This window comes from Ambystoma mexicanum, chromosome 4q (genome assembly GCF_040938575.1).
Source record: "Ambystoma mexicanum isolate Mex_15411 chromosome 4q, UKY_AmexF1_1, whole genome shotgun sequence".
Lineage (NCBI taxonomy): Eukaryota > Metazoa > Chordata > Amphibia > Caudata > Ambystomatidae > Ambystoma > Ambystoma mexicanum.
The window spans coordinates 634,897,337-634,922,397 of record NC_090928.1 but is presented as its reverse complement, the minus strand read 5'-3'; the positions used below and the strand labels follow the sequence as shown (position 1 = coordinate 634,922,397).

General features: G+C 43.4%; 1 protein-coding gene across 2 annotated transcripts in view; it reads right to left on the bottom strand.

The window, feature by feature from the left end:
• Positions 1-25,061, bottom strand: part of VPS54 (VPS54 subunit of GARP complex) — a 2,536,401-nt gene that overhangs the window by 177,926 nt on the left and 2,333,414 nt on the right. For both annotated transcript variants that reach the window (XM_069608186.1, XM_069608187.1), the window contains one exon: positions 905-1,012. In XM_069608186.1, coding sequence (XP_069464287.1) covers positions 905-1,012 — 108 coding nt within the window. The remainder of the gene's footprint in view (positions 1-904; positions 1,013-25,061) is intronic.

Here is a 25,061-nt window from a genome sequence, read left to right as displayed (position 1 = left end):
CTGTTCCATAGCATGCCATTCAGATGCTCGGAGGACTTGGACAAGGCACAACAAAATGCAATAGAAAGTGGGCATGGGGATTTGTGAGAGACATGCTCACATGACAGGTCCAGTACCTTTTAAAGCGCATTGATTTGGGAGGAACCTGTACAAGTATTATGTTTAATGAAAAAAAAAAAAGGAAAATAGAAAATGAAGAGTAGAATGAATGCAGGTAAATTGTTCAAAATTCACTGTTTGGCAATGCAGGTATGTGAACATGAAGGTGAGTGCACTATCTAGTAAGGGCATGGTTTCTGCTGGTTTTAGGAATCCCAGCAAACTCTGTAAATACTTCTGCAGCCCCACTGCTAAAGAGTGAAATGAGGGGATGGGGATAAGGAAAAAATGGCAATCTGCAACAACAACAAAAAAGCACAATATTTATTTGTGAGCGAGTTAGTGGTGGATCACTGAAATCTGCATTAGGGATAACATCTATAAGCTTCCCATGAACGTCAGCTTCAACAGCACATAAACACAAAGAAAAACTAAAGCCATCTAAAGCAAAGAGAAGAAACGATGAAAAGAAGTCTCCTCCCAAAATAGTCATGGGCTGAAACACTGTATATCAAAGTGCACCACGCCACTATTCATGACTCAGTGGAAAATGATATGCATAAAGGTAGGTATGCAGGTGATGCTTGTGTGGATAAAGCCTGAATGCAAAAGGTCAGGTAACTACACTTAGATTCCCTTTGCAGCGCATGAATTTTTATAGAGTACTACTACTAGGATCAGCTTCTTCTTGTAGCCAACAGGACCCACAACATTATGGAATTTAAAAAATAGAACTATGCCATGAGAGGAAAATAACATGCAACAAATAAAACAATTCACGTTAATAGATGTGTATAATTCTCACTTGTGTTTGCTCCTCTGGAAGAAGATCATATATAGCTTCATGCATCTTTGCCATTTGTTTGCAAATATTCCGAAAACAGGCAGATGGGACTGGGGCTTTTACTTCATACTGAAAATACAAATGTAAAGCCAACACTTCCTTAGACACCGAATATTGCAATCCAACCTTTAACATCTCTTCTGAATATTTACATTAAAGCCCTTCTGAATATTTACATTCAAGCACTTGTGCATTTTTTATTTTTAGAATACATTTGCATCCTTGTAATTTGTTACGGAATGGTGATTGGAAGAAAAAATAGAAGTTGCTCACCATACTGACCACTGCTCTCGGAGTCCATAGTCCTCTTTCTTTAAAATGTGTGGCATATTGGCTCTGACAGAGGCAGGACAAAATCTTATTTTTGCAAAGCTAAAGTCTTTATTACAAAAGTGCAATGGAGGACAGTGTTCATGGAATGACTGGTGCCTGGCTCTGCTCTTCCATTCCTGGCCTACCAGTTCTCTTCTATCAGCCGATGGAACCTGATAGTTCAGCACAGCTCAAAGGCGTGGCAGTCACACAATTATTGTTCTTTTATTATGGTTGAGGTCTCCCTGGTTTGTCTGCTATTACCAAATTCCTGTACCTCGTAAATAAGGATTTTTTTCCTAGGGGTCGGGCTTCACCACTTTGCTATGTCGGACTCTCACCGCTCCCCTTTGGAGCACAAAGGCCCAGACCATTCCTGCCATGTGTGTGCTCCATATGAAGCGCTTTCATTTTGGCCACTCAGTGCACTCTTCAGACTCTGGGAGGACCTACTCCGAACACATCCACCTGTAGCCTTTCGGGCTTCATCTGCTAAATGACTACAAAAGGTGAGTGACACAAGTGGACGAACCTTTAACAAAACAAAATAATAGCTATACATTTCCAAAAACAAGATAATTAAAATATCGGATTAATTAATCTGAGTGGACATCGTAAAAGTACCTCACCGGTAATTATCAAACCATATATTATTTTTATTACGTTTGGCATCTGTGGGCAAACATGCATGAACATTTTCAAGAAAAATAACAAGACCACTCTGAACTCTCTTGAAATGTGTGTGAAGCTCCTTCTTGGCAGGACTGAAGGAGAACAGGCGTAGTTATAAGGGGGAAACCTCAAGTATCACATCACATGGACACTACCATAAGAAAGGTTTGTGCTCATGTAGCTCCAAAACTTCTAGGCAAATTTACAGACTTGGATTAATAGATCAGTGCAGGAAGGACGCCTGTATGGAAAAACCCATAAAGTTTCACTGAAAAAGGTTAAGAGAAGGCAAGGTTCCCTGGTATGTCGTTTACAAAAATACTTACATTAAAACTGCACATATTCCCAGAAAATAACTTCAGCTGAACAGACATTATGATTCCAATGCAAAATCTATTAAAAAAAACTTGAAACCTGCAAACTCTAGTTAAAGTCACTGTTAATGTTCATGTTTTTGCATGCCACTCCACTTTATTTATACATGCTATTATGATTTACTTTTTGTTTATTAATTTGTCAAACTAATAGCCCCAATGTGAATTTGCATGTACATAAACAAAAGTCAGTTAAGTATATCAAGCATTCAATTACACAAGGTCTATATGTACAACCTAGTATGAACTCCAGTTAAATATCTAAATCTTTGTATTCATGAGCTCTGATGAAGAGCAAGAACTTGAAACATGTGTACGCTCTAAAAGTGAAAATACAACAGTGTGATGTTTCAAAGAAAATAAATCAGAATTCAGAATATGACAAAAGTAACAGAGTTGTGAAGTAGTACTCTGTCCATATACTGATTATCAAACAGTATATTGTAAATAGCTATTTCAGGACAGGCACAATTACCAAACAAAAGAACCACTCTCTGAAATGTACGGGTCATTTAAGCTTGGAGATGGACAATTTCTTAGAGGAATTAGGACAAAAACATAGAAATAAAGAATAAACATGTAGAACAGTGGCAGGGAAGGGACAACATAAATATGCTTCTTCAAGGCACATTGGGATGCTGATTCTAGTGCACATAAAAGTCTCAAAACAAGTTCCTGTCCCACCCTAGTCTTCCCAAACAAAAACCCAAAAGATGGCGTACAAAAATATATATTTTTTAATTTACTCTTAACAAGTTTTTAGCCTCCTGGCTAAACTTATTCTTCTATAAAGAAATATCCTCCAGTCTTGGACAGCACAAGATCCACAGACCTCCTTTCTCCATGTCCAGCCCTACTCTACAAATATCAATGATGTTTCCCTGGGCAATCACCCAAGAGAACACTCGGTTTTGAGCTCTCCACAGTCTCTTGGCTCTTCTAGGTTTATCTAGACCTTTTCCACTGTGTGTCTGTTTTTCACCTTACTACTCTACCATCATTTAGTTTCTACCCTCATATGTACTTATTCGCAGGCCAGGGTACTTGCCACCTCCCCTGCCTTGGGCTTGGCTGGTAGCTCCCTTTCTTCTGCCACTCTGCGTTTGCATTCTTTGGCTTTAAACAGTATATTTCCCCCTCAATTCGGTTCTTTGCCAAGCAGCCTGTATTCCCATCCACATGTGTCTCCTTTCTAGGCTTTTCCCACAGGCCTTCCCCTTTCTTTTAGGTTTCTGGGATAGACCATTGCTGTGGGCTCAACCTTCCCTCTGGCGACTCTTGCGGCATGCTTTTCTCACAAGATTTCAGTTGAAGAACTGCCAGCAGGTTGCCTATCTCATGCCTGTTAGCGGTCTCCCTAGCTCTCCAGGGAGCAGCATGTAGCATGTCTGCTTTCTCTCCACTTGTCCCCTTTTCGGTCTTCCTCATATACCTCAGGAGCAGTGTATTTTTTATAAGCTGGTCTGCGATTGGTCTATCCTTTGGGTGTCTTGTCTCAGGCACCCAGATTGGCCTTTTCTCCAGTGGTTAATAAATTGAGTCATAATAGTTACGCAGTAAATTGGCTGTTATTCTTATTATTGGAACAATATCTATTAGTTTATTTTAAATCCTAACACTAAAAGGAAAGAGAAAACAAAAAGAGAATGTAGGACACAAACTTCCAAAAAAACATTCACTTATTGTCAACAGTTTAGAAAAAGGGGAAAGTAATTCCTTCTCTCCCGAAGTGGATAGCATTAGGCAAATCATCAATTGCTTCTTAAATAGTAAACATTGGAATATTTATAATTTCCCAAATTGTTGATCCTATATCCAACCAAAAACATCTAATCTAAAGGCATTCACATAAAACATGCAGTGCATTGTCTTTTGTCACACACACTTACAGCATTGGCCTGTATTATTTGGGTCTATCTGGTGTAATCCGTCTGGAGTTCAGTAACATCTATACATACTGTTCAGTTGTGCCTCTATATAAGTGGAGCATAGCAAAGTTGTACACAACCCCCTTTCCAGTTTTGTCCAGACCGACTCTAGTAAATCCCTCCCCAAGTCTTTATACCTTTTTTCCTGTACTGCAGAACCAGTCTCCAAATCGTCTCCCAAAGAACCTGATACATTTTTGAAATTATTTCTTCCATTGACTCTGCTTCTGATTTCTAAAGGTGTTAAGGTTCTGGCAAAGTTGCTTTCAATCACAGGTTGTAATAACCAGTGTCTCAGCTGCCGGTACCAAAAACCATGCTTTTCACCAATTTGAAGCTGCAGGTTACACTGCTCAAAGGTTTGAATTGCTCCCTGACTAAAAATATTCCCAGCTTTCGTAAATTGTCCCTTTTCCCCTTCTTTCTAATGTTTTCCACGTGCCCCACGGTGAAAAACAAGGGCTATCTCCAAATGGGGTAAACTGAGATGAAATTGTTTTAAGTCCTGGATATTTTCTTAGCATGGATGAGATGTGGCAAGCAATGACATGCTTCCTGAGTCAGACACGGGGCCAGACCAGTGGCAGAGGTTGCTAAGAATGAAATTTCATGGGATTAGACGTGGCATGTCCCAGAGAATAGCGGATTGAACTGGGTAGGTAAGCAGTCCATATGCCTTCATTGAATGAACGTGCAACCATGATGGTGCTCACAGAGCTGCACTGCACCTTGGGGGCCTGAGGTGCGCTGCAGGGCCCGAGGCAGAGATCGAAGCAATGTATAAAATTGGCATGATTCCATGGGCAGCCAATTTTGGCCCTTTCAGATCCGTGACTAAGCAGGAATTAAGTGGATGCCTAATTCTCTGAGCAGCCTGCTCTGGGCTGCAGTGGCTGTGACCCAAATGACAGGATACATCTGCACGGTGACGTGCTCTTATCCAACTTATCCTCCCCTCCTGCTGGGGTGGGACAGTAAAGACACTTACCAGATCTATCCCCTGAATAAAACAGCTTTGGTGAGGAAGAAGAGGCTCCTAGGGTCAACTTTCAGACCAGGCCAGGGCTGGCACTTAATTACTGGTGGGTTGGGTTGAAGCTTGAGTTCTACGATGTTTCCCTGCAGGCTGTTTTCACCCAAACCTGAAGACATGTTACAAGAGCTAAAACAAGACAGACTGCAAAGCTCAATTCCACCGAGTAGTTCTAGATTTCAATACAAATGTTGAGGCAGTAGAGAAATGAATCAAGCAGATTGAATCATTTCTAATGGAAATCTCCAATGATCAGGCTGGCATTGAGCAACGTTTGCCGACGATTGAAGAACATCATATACCAATACTCAGCAAAATTGAGGATGGAGAAAATAGATTCAAGTGAAACAATTTTAGGCTTCAAGGGGTCCCAGGCATCATCACTGATCCAGAACTGGAACGTTACATACAAGATCTGTTTAGAGAAAGCCTGGGTCTCCCAAAAGATGCCAACACGGTCATAACTCGTACACATCAGGTGTGTCCTGTGTATCAAAAAAGAAAGGGCTTCTTTCCAGATGTCTTGACCAGGGTCCACTTTTTCCACCTTAACGTATGCATTATGAAAAAGGCCACGGATTTTGAAGAATATACTTGGCAAGAAGTTCAGTTCCTCCTTTTCATGATGTGGTATAGAACACACTGCAAAAACGGCGATTATGAAACCAGTGACTTCTTGGCATTAAAAAAAATGTAATTTTATATTGATGGGGATTTCCATTTTAGCGCCTTTGAACGCATTATTGTGAGCAGCGTAAAGTGACCTATACATGTGACCCTCTAACAGAGGGCTTCTTAATGAGAATTTTTGGGTGGAGCCCATGTCATGTCCAATCGATGCAAAGTTGTTTTTTTGTTTGCTTTCCCACTAGTACCTCGCTTTTATCATTACCAAAATATAAGCAGGTCTCTGGGGGCTTTTGGAGGGATGGGAATGAATACAGAAGAGCAACATTCAGTTTCATATCTTAGATGGAGTTACACATATATGTGTTGCCCTTTGAAATAAGCGTATACGTATGACAGATTAGGGATTTTGACAGGGCTTGGTATACATTGTGAACTATGGTCATTGTTTATTTGTAAAGTGCTTATACACAAGTGAAGTGCTTTGAAGCGCTTCAAGGCGGGAAGGGGACACGGGAATACAGTCATTCTTAGGCCTTGAAAATAACAACAACTAGCCTACTAGGCCAGAGGCATATCTACCAGCATAAGCTTGTGACAAATATTGGATGGAGAAGGGAGGAGGGCAGGAGAGGAAAAGGACGTACAGAACAGTAAACTACCGTACTAGGCCTGGTGACATTTCAGATTGATTGGTGGTTGGTCATCTAATGCACCGATGCATGAGTATTTCAGGCACAAATAAGCTAGGGAGGAGAGACAGAGGGAGGACAGAAAAGACAATATTGCGAGGCCTAGAACATTTAAGGTTGTGCTAGTGTGCAGAACAGGAAGGGGGTGAGAAGTGAGGGGGACAAGTGCACCCAGTCAAGCAGGGGCCCGGGTTAAGTGCAGAGTAGTTGCCCCTCTTATGGAGGATATTGCAGTAGTGCCAAGCAGAGTGCAGAGGCCCGGAGGCAAGTGCAGGACTGGCGGGGGAGCCTGGGACCTGTGAGGCTCTGGAGGTGCACCAGGCAACCAGTCAGCAAACTGAGCAGGTTGGGGAAGAGAAAGAAGGGAAAGAGAAAGAAGGATAGATGCTGGAGAGCAGAGAAAGGAGGTAGCAGGGGAGAGGAAGAGAAGAGGAAGGTCTTGAGGAGTTTCTGGAATTTAAGAAGGTCTGGCTCAAGACAGAGAGGCAGGGAGGCACCTGCAAAGGATAAAGATCTACCCTCAAATCTCCGTTTGGAAAAACGGCTCACTCACAGAGAGTTGGAAGAGGCAGAGTGGAGGGCTCTAGAAGGAGAGTATTTAGGAAGAGAGCATTGTAGATAGTAAGGGCCCCAGCCCCAGAGAGCATTGTGGACTATGCAGAGGGACTGGAACTTGATCCTTGCAGCCACAGGGAGCCAGTAGAGGGATTTCAGCGCCAGAAAGATGTGGTCCCTGGGCTTGAGGCCAAGGATAAGTCTCACGGTCCTGTTATGGATAAGTTGAAGAGGTTGGAGAGTAGAAGTAGGAAGATTGAGAAATAGACTGTTGCAGTAGTCCAGTTTGGAGAGAACCAGGGCTCTGGAAACAGTGAGCCTATGGAGGAAGGTGAGAAAAGGTAAAATACCTCTGAGGAGGTGCAGCTGGTAGTGGGACTTTTTGGTCATGTCCGAGAAATGAGAAGAGAAAGAGTAGAGTCGAAGATGACCCCCCAGATTTTTTGTCTCACTGGTGGGTGAGGGTACAGGACCAAGGGAGGCCAGCCAGAGTGGGAAAGAGGGAGCAGGGGTCCCAATGAGGACAATCTCTGTCATACTGGCATTAAGGCAAAGATAATTAGCAGCACACCAGGGCTGAATTACGGACAGACAGACAGGAATGAGCAAGGAGGAGGAGAAAGAGGCTGATGGTAGCCTGAAAGAAAGCTGTGTGTCATCCACATAACACTGAAAGTTGGAGCTGAAGGCAGAGATGTTGTTGGCCAAAGGAGCCATGTAGTCATTGAAAAACCAGGGGGATAAATGAGATCCCTGGGGCACACCACCAGTAGACACTACAACTACATTTTGGTGTTAAGCCTTACAAATTTTGTTGTGGTTTGGTTACCCTAAATTGTTTCACGAAAGGAATTGAGATCGTTTGGGAACAAGCTGTAATTTTCGATTTTTTAGTCAGTCTTTTGGGGCTACATAGGCTTCAGAATTTAATGAGATGCGGTCAAAACAGTTGTTCCTAATTTACTTGTTTACTGATGAGATGAGAATTTAGAATTATTGAGGCACATTTATCAAAATTACATATTGCACATACAAAAGTCAACTGTTTTAAATAATCACTCTTAATGTGCACATGCATAAAGCATGTGCACATACATTGTTAGAATAACCATCATTAGTCGCTCTACATTATTCAAACAACACAGTACATCATGGTCCTTTTTAAATCTTAGCTAAGAGACTTTTGACACCTTTTGAATTCTATTCATCAATGGATTGGGCAGAAGTTACCCACATTTTGAGAAACCAGTTATGGACTCTATGTAGCTGCACTTGAGTGGATGGGTAAGACACACAACAAATGGTGACTTTGCTGATATTATATCGGTTCTGCACATAGGACTTAGAACCTAATGTTTCCCTTACAGAACTTCACACTACAGGAATGAAGAACTGTGTTTGACAGAGTTGCATAGCCCTCCCATTTTGGACATTACCAAATTTTTGGTAAGATATATGCCATTTACCTATTTTCCCTCACCTTAACTTTTAGGCTTCCGTTTTTAGTGTTACCTCTACATTTCCTTTATTGACTTTGAGACCCTTATGGACTCCACTTTGGATTCTTGCACATTACTGGCTATACCAGATGGAACATTAATTAAAATTGTCCATATTACATACACAAGACGGAGAAGTTACCTTACCGTAATTTTCTTTCTATGAATTCTTCTCCCGCAGATTGCTCATCTGATAGATATTCCCTCCAGCATCGCTGCTTCAGAACCTTTTCAACAGAGGACGCAATGGACCTCGACCCAGCCTTCGACCATCGATCCGTCTTGCTTGGCGTCTGGTCGTCAGCTCCGGACATGAAGTCAGGCGTTCTATAAGTAGCGCGCCACTACGCCCCGATCTCAGTTCCCCTTTTTTCCAGAGCACTACACACTGCATAGGAAACTGAAAGAACAAACGGGCTAATGAGCACTTTCTTAAAAAATAGTAATTAATTAAAGACCCCCGAAGGAGGAACAACTGAAAAAGAAACACTAGTAATAGTGTCCGAAAAAATTGTAAATCAGGTGTTGGTTCTGGTCTGCATATGTTCTGGTCCTGTGCGAATATTAATAGCTTTTGGGATGGTGTCCTATAGCGTATGGAGCTTATCCTAGGCTTATCACTTCTTCATACCCCATTGCTATGTGTGTTGGGTTTGTTTCCGGTTGGTATTAGAGTGTCTATCGGCCAGCTTTTTTGGGCTTATAGAGCACTCTTGGTAGAGAAAAAAACAGATCTTAAAGTACTGGAAGAGTACTCGAAGACTGGTTGCAGGACCTTATTATCCTTTCTAGTAGAGAAAAAGTGACTTACCAGAGACTGGAAAAGGCTGATAAATATTCAGCCATATGGAATATATTTAATGAGTTGTATTCTTGAAACATTTGCCCGCTTCCCCCCTTTCTCTCTCTCCTTTCCTCTTTCCCTTTCTAGTTTATTGTGTTATTTATAAGAAAATTGCGTAAAAACAATGCTATCTAAACAATGTTTACTTGTAGAAAAAAGTTGTCCTTCTCATACTTAAAAATCTCAATAAAGAATCTTTTTTTTTTTAAATAAGAAAAAATTGTTTGAATGAAGGATGTGGCAGGAAGACAGAAGAACGGGACACAGAGGACCATCTCCAAGTCATCGTTATTTGAAATAAAAGATGCACACCAACCACCGACTTTCTCAGCGGGGGCGGATGGGGTGGGGGGGGTGATATATCTGCGGGAGAAGAATCCATAGAAAGAACCTTAACGGTAAGTTAATTTCTCCTTCAATGGATTGCTTTTCTCCTCTTTTTTTCCTCATCTGATAGACTCCCAAAGCAGTAATGAAGGCGGCGGGCAGAAAGTCAAACTAAGATTATGCAGAACTGCACAGCCAAAACGTGCAGCGGAAGTGCGAGCCACATCCAGGCTATAGTTCTTTGCGAAGGAATGCAAAGACAACCATGTTGCAGCGTGACAAATCTCCCGGACCGGTACTCCCCTCTGAAATGCAGTGGATGCTGGAACCCCCCCCCCCCCTTGTGGAATGGGCCCTGATGCCTGCTGGTAATTCTTTCCAAGCGGTCTGGTAACACTCCTCTATGCAGAGGATTATCCAACAGGGTAAAGTCTGCTTTGTTATGGGCAATCCCTTACGGGCTAAGGAAAAAGCAGCTCTCCTAAAATCAGCTGTTCTGGCAACATAGTAACTTAGTGCCCTCTTACGGTCAAGCCGGTGGAATCGTTCCTCCTGTTTAGGAGGAGGAGGATAGAAGACCGGAAAGGTCGATGGATTGTGACAAATGAAATTCTGATATGACCTTGGGAAGGAAACCAGGCCTTACTCGGAGTGAAACTTTTTCTCGGCCAAAGCACAAGAAGGGTGGCCCAGAGCATAAGGCCTGTAGTTCACTAACCCGCCTAGCGGATGTGATAGCAACCAAGAAGGCTGTTTTCAATTATAGGAGCTGCATTGGCAAGAGTGCATAGGCTCAAAAGGAGCTGCCATCAAAAACGTAAGGCACAGATTAAGATCCCAATCTGGGACAACAAAAGGAGTTGGCGGAAACTTATTTACAAGGCCCTTCAGGAAGTTTGCCATTACCAGGATCATGGAAAATGAACCTTGATCCGGGGAACTTTTAAACACAGACAAGGCCGACAAATATCCTTTGACTGTGTTAACTTGAAGGCCTGTGGAGGCAAGTGACGGCAGAAACTCCATCACTGCATTGGTGGGGCAAGAGATGGGGTCAATCCCCTGTTCCCTGCACCACTCCTCAAATCTACTCCATCTGCATGTGTAGAAAGATCTTGTACATGGTCTGCGTGCAGCCAGCAACACCAAGAACTTCTTCAGAGAGATCCCAGTCATCATATCTCATCCTCTCGCATATAGGTTGAGGGATTCCGGGGTCGGATGAAGTATCCGTCCTTCCGAATGGGTTAGGAGAGCCGGTCGCTGAGGTAACCAGTGAGGCGGACAGATGGACAGATCCAAGAGGTTGGAGTACCACATTCTCCTCACCCAGTCTGGGACAATCAAGATCATGGTCGCTCAAAACCTTCAACCTCTGGAGAACCCTTGGAATGACGGGAATGGGAGGGAACGCATATAGGAGAGGAAGGTCTACTCCACCAGAAACACGTCCCCCAGTGCACATTTCGCTGGGAATTCCCTCAAGCAGAACAGTTCGCATTTCCTGATGGACTCCGTTGCGAACAGATGCACTGCGGGGGTACCCCGAAGAGAGAAGACCTCCACTAGGACTTCCTGGCACACTTCCCACTCATGTGAGAGCATGCTCTGCCTGCTTAGAGCATCCGCCAAGTTGTCTGTGCTGGCCATATGAACTGCCAAGACCGAGATCTTGTCCTCTAGCAACCAGAACCAAACCATAATTTCCTCCGTGCAGAAGGGGCGGTAGTGCACTCCACCTTGCTTGTTGAGGTAGTGCATCGCCACTGTGTTGTCTGTCAGAACGGGGACATGTTTCCCCTGCAGAAACGGGGTGAATGCTTTCAGGGCTTGCCTGATCACACATAATTCCAGCCACCTGGCTTCTATTGCTGACCAGAGGCCGCTCACCTGCAAATCCTCGCAGTGAGTGCCCCAACCCTTCAAGGACGCATCCGTGATGACGCAGGTCTGAGGGCAAGGAGGCCAGAAGGGTTCCCCTGCCATAAAACTGCTGCGGTCCGCCCAATAGGACAGGTTATTGACCACTGAAAAGGACACTTCGAGGAGATCCAAAAGAGTTCTGAAGTACTGAGACCACTGATCTCTCAGTGACCATTGCAGGGATCTCATGCGCAGCTTGGCCTCTGGCACCAGAAAAATGCAGGAGGACACGAGGCCTAGAAGGCAGAGGAAGGAAGCCGCTACTAGGGTGACATTGTTCCGGAATAAATGCACCATTTGTGTCAAGCCGAGTACTCTCTCCCCTCGGGATGGAAGGCCTTTTCTACTCAAGTATCAAAGACTACACCGATGAATTGGGGCCTTTGGACTGGTGTCATCTGGGACTTCTTTAAGTTTAGAGAGAAGCCCAGCCTGCGCAGTAGTGAACAGGTGTCCTGGAGATGGGATAAATCCTGCTCTACAGACTTTCTTCGGATCAACCAGATGTCCAGGTATGGGAATATGTGGACTCCGGATCTCCTGAGGTGGGCCACAACTACCGCCATGAGCTTGGTGAAGACACTTGGGGCAGAGGTAAGACCAAAGGGAAGCACCTTGAACTGGAAGTGCATGTCTCCTATGGTGAACCTTAGGAACTTCCTGTGCTTTCGATGTATTGGCACATGGAAATAGGCATCCTCTATGGACACCAGCCAGTCCTGAAATTCGAGAGCGTGGAGAATTTCTCTCAACGTCACCATCCTGAATTTGTCTTTCCTCAAGAACTTGTTCAAGGCCCTGAGGTCCAGAATGGGACGGTGACCTCCTCCTTTCTTGGGCTCCAGGAAATACCGGGAATACCAACCTGATCCTCTCTGTTCGGGAGGTATCTCTTCCATGACACCATTCAGCAACAGGTATCTCAGTTGTTCCTGGAGCTCCTGTCCGGGTTGGATTAGAGGTGGGGTGGTCTGTCCGTCCACAAGGCTTTCTGGGGCCTGGGACCGCACTACCACCAATTTACTCTTCCTAGATATCTTCCTTCTCGAGTCCTCCGCTCATCCACCTCCAACTCTGAGGGTCAGATGCTTCTACAGCAGAGAGTGGGGGGATGATCTCTTTCCTGAGCTGGGGCCTCGCTCTGGAACAGCCTCCCTGCCTCTCTCAAACTTGAGCAGAACCATTTCCGGTTCCGGAAGCAACACAAGACCTTCCTTTTCGATAAGGCTTTCTCTCTTCCTCTCCCTTACTGATGTCCCTGACTGCTCCTCACACTGGTCACCTGGCCACCCACTGAAACTAGGGCCCAGGCTACTGCAAGTCCAGTTGCCCTTGCACTGCCTCTGGGCTCGCCCAGCACTTAAGGGTCTGTATCGGACCCTACAGTCCCTTGTCTTGATGCACTTATGTGTCACCCTCCGGCAGCACTTATTGAGTTACCTGCACTTCTCTCTCCCCCCTGGCACTTCTCCCATCCCTACTCCCCACACTTGCGCAATCTGAATGAGACAAGGCCTAGTAAGATTGTTGTTTTGTCCTCCTTCTGTCCCCCCTCCTTGTCTTGTCACACCTAGAAACACTTGCGTACAGGCATGTTATAAATGACCTATATCATATGATAACTAATTTAATTATGCAGGGTGTGGTTACTCTTGGTCTCTGGAGACTTGCTCACTCCACCTCAGATGAACTTTGTATACTTTTAACTGACCAGCAGTTTGGCTCTCGCAGATGTTTTCTTCTTCTTGCATCTATGAAGAATGTCCCACATTCGGAGCTTATCCACGTACTCCCTTTGTGCTCTATGCTTATCCTTTAAAAATAGCATACTTAACTCTAGGCCAACCTTGACTCATTGTCGGCTCTGCACACAGAGCTATTTTTCTGCATCTACTGATTCTACAGCCTCAGCCTATCTCTGAGGTAGCTTGGTTAAGTTCAACATTAGCCAGCGTCCCTTTTCCTACTATGGCCGCACATGCCACATTATCTATTCCTCTATAGCGACCGTCTATATGTTTTCTTTCTAACTTGTGTTACTGCGTAGTTACAGTTATTGGTCATTAGGTTACTTCATCTTCTTAACATTCATGATTACTTTTAGGTACATGTTATTCTTAGTGCTTCAGTTACATTGTTACTTCTAAGTATTTTCATATCATTTAGCATAGGTTTGTACATCTTCTTTATGACATCATTCTAACCTCGTCAGATTTCACTTTAACGCCCGTCCATGATGTCCATAGGTGCATCATTCTGACATCCTGGCATGTGGCATACTCTACACTTAAAGTGCAAAGGTACATTCTGCATGGCTGGCTGAGTGCATACCATCTCTCATACACTCAAGGAGGTATGGGAACAATGCAGGGGGTCCCATTTATTGCTCTTCTCCGACTGTTCCAATAGGACGGTGGTGAGGGGGGCAGGAAATGGCAACATAGCGTCTATGTAAAAGACTGAGAAAGAAGTTGAATTGCATACTGCAAGGGTCTCAAGGATAGAAATTGAAAGTGAGCATTGTGTTTTTCGGTTTGAGACCAAGTTTGAAATTCCAGTTGTGGATTAAACAAAGCAGTGAGAAATCATGACCGCAATTGCTACATATTGGGGACGAGAAGTCAAGAAGCACAGTTCAGGGCCACACTAGAGGAGGACTAAGACAGAACAGTAGAAGTACTGCAGGAAATGTGAAACAGATCCATGACAGAATCAAAGGGAGTAAGGCATGGGTGAAAGTGACTGCTTAGAACCCAAGTGTAAGCGGAAGTGGAAGCGTTCAAAATCATCTGCTTCACATCATATTCAATAAAAGCCTTTTCACAAATGTTAACAACTTTTATTTGCATTTATTAGCATGCAGCAGTGCATTTGATTAAATGCATATTTCAATCAGTCTGATAAGTATACAAAAGCAACACCCCTGACCCAGCACGCAACCCCTCCTTAACCTATGACCCAGACTCCTCCCACTTTCCCCATTGAGCACTCAATTCTGTCTCTGATTTGTGCCCCTACCCTCTTCCAATTGTGGCTGGGCAATCCTCTGATTATCCGCCCCCTCCCTCATCCATTTTTCCCACACCGTCTTGTGTTTTCCCAGGCAGCCTCTACTTTTCAATACCAGTCTCTTCATTTCCACGCTGAAATCCCAATCATACAAGAAAGTGGGCACATCTGATCCGCATATCCTCGCTATACCGCTCACAGCCAAATCAAACGATAGATCAGACTGTTTCTTGTCCCATGCCGACAATAATGTGACACCCAATACCCCTAAACAAGCATACTTTGGGGTCTGCCTCCAGCTCTTCTCCCAAAACAGACCTCATTCTAAGCAACACCCCCTCCCAGAACCCCTGAATACGGGGGCTGTCCCAAGTCACTGGGCCAAATGTCATCCTCCCTCTGCCCCATTAGATACAATATCCTAGGGGTGTGATATACCCTATGAAAGATTTAGTAGTGTATCATCAGTGTTTCACATTAAAGGTCCGTTCTCTCATCTGTCCCAGTGCCCAGACCCACTCCCCTTCCTCCATTAAACCTAAATCTATTTCCAATCTCGCTTTAAGGGCCTCCAGGGACTTAGCAGTAACCCCTCTTAACCATTTATACATATTTGAGATGTGTTTTTCTGTAATTGTACCCGCTGTGGTCTTGCTGAGGATCAGCGTCTCCTGCAGAATGTCAAACCTCCCCTCGAATTGCCTATTCAGGGGTGTTGCAACTGCAGATACTGGAAGAACATGTTTGGCTTCAATCATAATTTGTTCTGTAGGTCCATGAAGGTTGAGACTCCCCCTTCGTTACCACATACCCTAGGTGTCCCACGCCCCTCTCCAGCTAACCTCTTGCACCCCTAATTTTCTGCAGTTCACACAGAAATCTGCCCCCCACCCCATAGCGGCTGCTTCACCGGCCCGTTTCCCCATCAGTCTTGTCCATCAAGCTGCGCCACTCCTTGACCACCAATTTCCCGGCCGGGTGATACCCACTCGGGGAAAACCTCCCAAACAGTATTTGGCTTTTGGTCAATACTCACATCCTCCACCTTTGTAACCTCAAAAGATGGGTCATCCTCATCCAGTCATTTGCTACCACGAGCTGCAATGCCCAGAGGTACTTGAATAGGTCTGGGAGGTTAAGGCCGCCCCACACCGAATTTGTCAATGTTGGCAGCGGAATCCTGGGGAGTGCAGACCCCTAAAACAGTGTTCTCACCCCCCAACCCTTCAACCGTATCGAATTATTCCAAAGGGATCTCATATGGCGCTGCCTGCAGTACATACAGGAATTTAGTGAGGGCTATCATTTTATAAAGGGCCACCATGCCCCTGTGCAACATGGGAAGACTAACAACAGCCTTTTCAAGTGATTTTTTTAAGTGTTTAGGCAGGAAAAGATAAGATTCTCTGGTGTCTTATAGCCATGCCCCAATCCTGTTTAACATATTGGAAACGGTAATGCCTTCTTACTGGAAGGAATAAGAAATGGTTCACCAACCAGATGGTTGGGGGGTATGAAATTGTTGGGATGCAAGTGCAACGCCGCAAACATGGGAGGTGGTCCAGACTGCATGCTTTTATTAGCACAGAGAGCTGGTTATTTAGTGTCAGCATTTTCACCATTTGATTTGCCATTTCTGTACATGTGCTATTTATAGTTAGCTTCAACACACATTAGAGGCCATCATACAGTGGAAGGAGGAGCAGCAACAATATTGTTCATCATGTTTAGAGTTTAGGACCATGATAGTTCAAGGACTTTGTAGCTAGTGTTGGTGAATTATGTGGCGTTTTGATTGAACAACATATTCTAAATTCTCCTAAATGCAAAGGACGGCTGAGGTGTTCAAAGTGTGCTATTTAGTAGGATAGATGTTGAAGTTCAGTGACAGAAGGGCTGTTGGCTGTGTTAGCAAGAGTTCTGCCATTTTGGATTAGGCCCCTTTGGAGTTTTTGTAACTTCCATTAGTTAGAATATTAGGCCCCATCTTGGAGCTTCTGCTTTGTTCATTTAATTAGATTTTATTCTTGCTTACCCCCAGTGAGTGTTCAGACAGCGAAGGTCTCTTGAGGGAGAGGGAAGCGCTGCACAGATAGTGAATGGTGCAAGGCCAAGCAGTCCACAGAAGCTGAGAATGTAATTAATTATCTCCTGACGATTGCAGCAGGTGCGAATGGCAGTCTGGTGAGAAGACATGGTGTTGAGATATTGCCAGAATATTGAGCTAGGTTGTGGATATACTGCCCCCATTGAGAAATGGCATGTTCATTGGAACTACAGGTGTGAAGCTAAATGGGACAAATAAATACGAGAAATAAATCACCAAGAGCAGTGCCTCGGCTGTATATTTTATAAAGCCACCTGGTTCCCAAGAGAGATAGGGAAGGATGCGCACTAGAAAAGCAACATGTTTAAAGATGGGAGTTGCAAGAGGTGTTGCTAAAGAGTACAGCTGCAAGGTCAACGAACCGTTTGGGATTGCCAAGTTGCCTGGTCACACGAGAAAGCAGTGTTGTGGCTCTTTTGTTATCATAGGGTATTGACATCACTGTTTCCATTAGTTCCTTGATTGGTCTGTTTCGGGGAGGCATGCACATCTCAAGCTATCTCAAGTTGTATTGGCCAATATTTTAAAATCATTGTTGCAACAAGTTACCTGAATTGGCGAATTAGAACAAAGTACTTTCTGCTGACTGCACAATTAGGTCATTCACAGGGGGTTGCATTCATATCGTCACAGATATGCAATTGACCAATGGGGTAGTAAAATATAAGTGATGTTTTGATTTTTGTATAGGAGATCGCCAATAGGAAATGTGGGTTTGATTTGCATTTGATAAACGTATATGTAGATTTCGCGGTTTTCCGCTATAAAAACCTGCAAGTGAAATAGACGTGTCGAGCGAACTTTGTTTTCAATTTCACAGAGCTGACTGAAACCCCCGGACGTATTTTCATGTAACAAAACTTGTTTTTCTTGCAAAACATGCACTCCTTATTGACCCTTTGGGTTGTTTTTTGGGCCTACCGTACAAAACATTATAGAGGATCAATATAAAATATTTCTATTAAAATTTCCATGGGGAATTTTTCCAAAGTGTAATGCAAAAAACACCAAGCCCTGTGGGATCTGCATTAGGAGCATGGCTAAAGGCCATACCTTTGGGACTGTTGTTAAAGAACACAACAAAAACTGCTCCAGGGGCACAGTGACGAATGGGCATGGCTAGAGGTCAGGACATTGGAGTAATGAAACTGGTACATCGTCTAGATAGAATACTCATACCTTGTGTACCTACTGGGCATAAGCTAAGCATGTCTCAGATACGCAATACCCTACTCACAATTCCACTATCCTCCGTTCCCCCACGAGTAAACACACGTCATCAGTGATGTCATCTGTGACATCTCAAACACTAAGCTTTATGGAAAGCTTACCAATTTGCACTTGCTACTTTATTTCTGTCAATTTTACAAGCACAGTTGGTAATTCATTAATGGTCAACATGACAAGTGTTAAAAAATGCAAACTACAAGTATGGTATTAGCACTGAATTGTAATCATAGAATAGTTAAATTCATCTATCCTTGATATCATCTTTGAGATTTTGTAGTGGGCAACTAGAATCAAAGTAAAATAAAACAAGCTAAAATAATCAATTCTCCATCCCGTCTGCCAAGGTCGGACTGGCACATAAAATTGGTGTGTGCACCAATGAAAAAGTGGCCCACCGTTGCAAACATAATAGTACTCATGTGGGAGTTTTTGCTAAAATGTGTTGCAATTTGCACATTTTCTTCAAAACTACTAGCTGCACAGTGACGTAAAACATCAAATTGGCCTTTCACCCCAAAGAAACAGGCCCACACTAGCATGTTGGGGCTGAAATTCTGGCATTGCCCTACTGCCCAATAGGCCAGACTGACTCTGCCGTCTGCTAGATTAAACATAGGAGATGGTGGTGGGGCCACTGAGGGCAGTTATATAGGGGAGTGTGCTACTGGAGGCATGAAGGAGAGTTTGCGTACTAAGGATTCGATATTCCAAATTCCTTAGCTGCAAAGTGAGTATCTTTGTAACAGTTTCCGATCTAGCCCGCTGCAAGAGGAGGCTTTTCAACAAGGTGGCAAAGAGGAATATCAATATGGACATAAAGGAGTACTAATGTGTTTGGTTAAATAGAGAAAACTTTACTTGTAGGGATGTATAGCGCTTCTTCCCATAGGCTTTTATTGCAACATCACTATAGAGATTTCACTTTGGAACCCATGGGTGCATTTTACCTCATGTAGACACAAGGATGCTTCCTAGTGAACTTCCATAGGTGAGGCAGAGTTCAAAAGACAGCAGGTGGAGGTGAAGCAACAGATTTGAACACACATCTATAGGGTGTGTAGAGTACAAAAGAAGGAAATTAGATAGTAACTAGCGGTGGGGAGTAGAGGGAGTTAATAAATGCACATTCATGTCTGGGTGTAAACATATTCTAGACTTTTTGGCATTAATGTGTAAAATATAATTTCAATATTTTCTATTTTGCTCATATTCTTTAAATATATGACATTTAAAAAATATTTTGATTTAGATGCTGGTAAGTGTATGCATCAGAGGTGAGATGTTAGCAGTGCTGAAATGGCAGACAGACAAAAAACGTCTATTCTTGATCTTTAAATACAGGACTGCAGAAAGTAATACATTCAGGTCACATTTACAAATTAAAAGGTACTCACCTTTTAGAATGAAAAAGCGTTAGATAATGAATAAGCAATTTCTCTCTGATTTATGGGTTGAAGGGTTCAATTAAATCTATGTTAAAATGACGTATCGTTCACCCAACACAGTTTTTTTTTGTCCTAGAAACAAAACTACATTTGAGGCCATTTAGGGCTGCCCTTCGTGAGCATTGATAATCTGCGAACATTGCTGTAGAGACAACAATGCTTAGAATGGGCAATATATGTCAACCTATTAGCACAATCTACATTTTGTCTGTACATAAGGGAAAGTAACTTTTCTACTTTGAAGTCAAAATCATATTTTAAAATAAAGTACCAGCCTTTCGATGAAGGAAGTCTGCACTCTTTTTTCAGACTTCTTCTTAATTTTTTTCTATTACAACTATATAGCAAACTGTGAAAACAAGCATCCATCATCACGACAGGTCAAGAATTACAGCCTTCTGGGTGCAAATATCTTTGCCAGTAAACTGCAAATAAGAAATAAATCTGTCACAGACCTCGGATATTCTAGTAATTAAAAGGTTATGTACATCTGTACAACAGAAAAACAAAAGATTATCTCGTCAGCATAACTTCGCAAATACATAGTGTGACGTAATCCTATGGCTAACCTTGGGGTAGTCAAAGTGGGCCGGGTGCCATCCTATGGCAGTTGATGTTTGTCCCAAAGCAGGAATTCGGGGGACACCTAGACTACCTTCACTGGCTAGGCAGGGAGCAGTCACAGGCGCACTCATACCAACCGCAACTGTGGTCAGGAAAAATCCATCGACTAAAACTCCACCTATAAGCCCGAGCCATCCCCAACCCGTAGGCAGTCTCAAACACGTACCGCAGAAATGAATACCTTTCCTTTAAAGGGAGAGGAGTTGTAGCATTCTGAATCCGTAGGCGATTGCTTAAATATATTTATTCCCTCAGCACCGCTGCCAAAGAGCGACTCGAACAAACGGATGAGCAGGGTTAGCAAAATGTCCACGGATACAAAGTCGCACTTGACAAACATTTCTGATACATTAATTCCTTCGACACTGCAGCCAAAATGATCATTCGAGAAGGTGAAACAGAGCACGATTTGCACAACTCCTGCAGATACAAACTTGCACTTCATCAGTACATTAAACGGAAAGAAACATAGGCAGAAGGTTAGGAGCAGTTAAAATGAAACTAAAAAAAGCAATACTCCATGTCCAGAGAAGCGGATGAGGATATATTTCAGATCATTTCTGCTTTAATGAAGCAAGGCATATTAGTGCCATTAGATTCATCATGTAACATGGCTGTGTACCCTGCGAATTAATCAAAGGGGTGGGAAGGAGGGGGTGATGAAGATCCATACAAGACCTTCTCCCCCTAAAGCGTATAGTCAAAGCTGAGTTTCCTTTAGTTCCAAATCCTGCAACAATATTTTGTAACATCGCATCTTAGGCCAAAAATGTCACAGTTATACATTTAAAAAATGCCATCTTTTCGATTCCCCTTCATGAAAACTCAGAAGATTTGACTTACTTTGCATATAGAAATACCCGCCTGAAACACACTTGTTTGCCCCAGGGGTACTCTGAGTCCCTTTCAATCTTTAACAGATTCCTCCAGATGAACCTCGGTAATGTTCAACTCGAAAGTGCAATAATCCAGTATGTGGATGACATTTTGGTATGCAGTGAGACAGAAGAAAGATGCAGAGAAGACTCAGTTAAACTCATGACTATACTTTCAGAGAAAGGATGCAAGGTAGACAAAGAAAAAAGTTACAATATTGTCAAGAAGAGGTCTTGTGCACAGACCAGTTGATCTGTCACGAAGGGAGAAAAGTGACGCCTCAGAGAGCAGAAGCAATCATGAAAACCGTAGCACTTAAAACAGTGAGGGAAATGAAACAGTTTCTAGGCCTATGTAACTACTGCAGGGCCTGGGTGTTTGATTACAGTACATACATCCGACCACTTTGAGGCACAGGTGGACAAGAGCACAAGAACATGGGCAGGTGACATGTCTGAAGGATTTGAAGAATGGCAATCAGTACAGCCCCGGTGCTGTGGAAACCAGGTTAGAATGAAGAATTGTATTACTTCTCCCATTCAAATGGATACGTTCTGACACCAGTTCTCACACAGAATACATTAGGACATGGACATAAGCCGTTTGCTTATTACAGTGGGAGTTTAGATCCAGTAATGAAGGGACACTATCCCTGTGAGCAATCTTTAGCTGCAGCTGCATTCACAATTAAAAAGGCTTCATGCATAACAATGGGGTGTCCAATAATATTATTTGTAGACCATGCATTATTTGCGATTTTAGAGAAGCCCAAAAGTACAGTAACTACATAAATAGCATCAGGATATGAGGTGATTATTTCCAACCCAGTGATAGATATAAGACAGTAAAACCAGCAACATTTATAGCAGAACCAGTAGGAGAGGATGATTATGTACATGATTGCACAACAGACACTGAATGTTATAATAATATCCCCAAGGCTAGAGTAAATGCCCTCGGGGGGGGGTTGCTTTTATTGATGGGTCATCAAGAATTGACCAGACAACTGGGTTAAGACATACTGGAGCAGCGGTAGTAAAGCTGAATCGAGAAGGTGAATCTGAGGTGACAAGGAGGAGATTGTCTTCGAATTATTCAGCACAGGCTGCAGAATTAGTCACCTTATCGAAGTGCTGCATAGATTTGAGGATGAGGAAGTGATGGTGTACTCTGACTCTGCATATGTGACGTCAACTGTACACGCAAGTTTGTCACATTGGAAAAGAAGGGGCTTCCTTCGGCACTCCAGTGCAACATGCAGCCCTATTGAATACGCTTACAGAAGCATTAAGTCTCCCATTGACCCCATCAGTCGGAAAATGCCCAGAGAATTCCAAAAGAACAGATTTAATCTCCTGTGGAAACAAAGCCACAGATTTAGAGGCCGAAAAAGCAGCCTATTATCCACCCATATCCAGTCTTGAAGTAGAAGATGTTAAACAAAAGACAGGATGATGCAGTTAGTAAAGGAGGGCTTTAACATGCTGTCTATTGTCCATTTAATTCAGATACAAGGTCGAGCCCCACAAGAAGGACAGGATTTATGGAGAAAGGAGGGGTATTCTTTATCCCCCACTGAGGCAATCTAGAGACAGGATAGCACTGGGCCAGTTATGCCTCTAGAATTATTGAGAGTAGCACTGGAGCAGCTTCACTACCCAGTACACACAACTCGAGAGATTCTTGCTGCTACAATTGCAGAAGAGGGGCTCTCACCCAATCTGTTAGAACATGTGGTACAGTACATTGTAAATTGCATTGTGCCTCAGAAATGTACTGCAGGGCACACTTTGCGAATAGTGAGAGGAGCAATTCGAAGGCCCAATGGCCCAATGGCCTATTTCAGCATCTACATGTAGATTATGTGTATATGTTACAGAAATGCAATGGCTACAGATATATGCTACTGTTAGAATGTCCTTTTTCTAGATGGATCGAGGCAGGTCCATGCACGCACCCTGATGCCTCGTGTGCCACCAAGTTACTTGTATGCGAGGTGTCTACCAGGTGGGGTGTTTTGTAAATGAGATGTTTGAACAAATAGTTCTATTAGGTATTAAGCACAGATTTTATTCTGCTCATCACCCACAGGTGAATGGTAACTGTAAGAGATTAAAGAGACTATTAAAAGGAAAGAAAAACGGAACTCAAAATAACCTTAAAAAAGGGATGGCTACATTGCCTTCCCCTTGTATTATATTCCCTGGTTCAGATCATCATCTAACTCTTCATGAGGTGGTGACTGGACGCTGTATGGGAACTCCACTTGCTCCTCCAACTAGGGTAAGAACCGATGCCCACAATGTAGCGAAGGCATTCAGTGATTAGATGCTCGATTACCTAACAATGACTGCAAGTATTTCTTTCACGTCTCAACAGATAAAAAACAGAACGGAGGGGTCAAAAAGAAGCGACAAAGAATCAACACACTGATTTCGAGGATTTACTGTAGCCACATGTTTTGTATCCAGATCAGGTGCTGGTATGGAAATGTGTGCACACCTAGAGCACATCTCTTTGAAGGTCCCCACGAGGTGGAGGAAGTTAGTCTCACTGCAGTAAAGTTAAAAGGACGGCAAGCTTGGCTGCATTTACACGAGACCAAGCCATACAAACTAGAAGCACGGGCCCCTCCTGCAGCTGCCCGCAGTGAAGCAAGAAAAGTAGTTCCGCGCATGCTGACTCGTTCGAGGACCAAGAAGCAAAAACAAGTAGAACGATGAGCACATAAAGGCATTTTAAACAAAGGGAGCAGTCTCTTCAAATTTGACAAAGAATAAACAGACCTGCAGTTATCCGGGGAACTTTTCTTCTTTTTTTGATAGGGTCAAGAAACAATGGGCCAGAAGAAAAGCAGCACATTTCATCTTGCATACCTATTGTCGACACTATACACACACTTGTGTATGTTGTTTTTCTTACATATTCCAGTCTTATCCAGCTTTAATAAGACGATACGCGAATATAGTGACATTTCTCAGTAATTCAAAGAACATTGAATTTTTCGAATAATAGTGGCAATTCTCTTACAGTTTTTGATAAACGTGTGATCCATAAGAAGATAACAGATTTGCATATTAAAGTAAAACAAAAGGGAGGTTTCAAAATTTCAGATACTCACTACCATCCAGAAAGTCAATATGTTTTCATGGAATAATAATTGTGATATCATTTTGCATTATGATTTGTGTTTTATTTCTTATGATGATGTTTAAAAGCACAATACAGATATGGAGGATGTTAATAAAACACCTACTAATGTTCCTACTAGAGGCACAGACAACTTTTTCTATAAGGAACAAGTTACTTACCTGTAACTGTTGTTCTCCAGCATGGGTCTGGCATGGATTCACATGCTCATGGATTCACATGCTCATGAATATTCCCCGTCGTCAGGCTGGGAATCCTCGGTAAAGAAAAAACCAGTATCAGTTTTGTTTCTGATCTGTCTTTCGTAGTAATAACCAATCACTGGTCTCTGCGTCATACTGACCACAGCCAATGACTGCCCTCTACCTAAGCACCGCCTCTGGCAGCCATCTTCAGATTTGGAAGCACGTGAAGTGGCAGTATGACCAAGTGAAGAGCCGCAGAGGGGTAGGCGGGAGGGTTCGCATGTGAATCCATGCCAGACCCATGCTGGAGAACAACAGTTACAGGTAAGTAACTTGTTCCTTCTCCAGCATGGGGTCTGGCATGGATTCACATGCTCATGAATACATAGCAGTACACACATGCACAACCACGGGAGGTGGCAAAGGCTCAACATCAAGCAGTACATCAAACTCAACATTAAGCATCTTACCTCCTCACCAGGCTCACCTCAGGCGAACAGGTTACGCAGCACTGCTTGGCCGACCCTGGACTCCTCCCTGGAATCCCGATCGACGCAGTAGAATTTCGTGAAGGTGTGCGTCGACCTCCACGTAGCAGCCCTGCATATGTCCAGCAGGGGCACACCAGAAAGGAACGCCGTGGTAGCTGCGATCGCTCTGGTGGAACGGGCTCTCGGACGGCCAGGCTGCGGTCGGTTTGCCAACC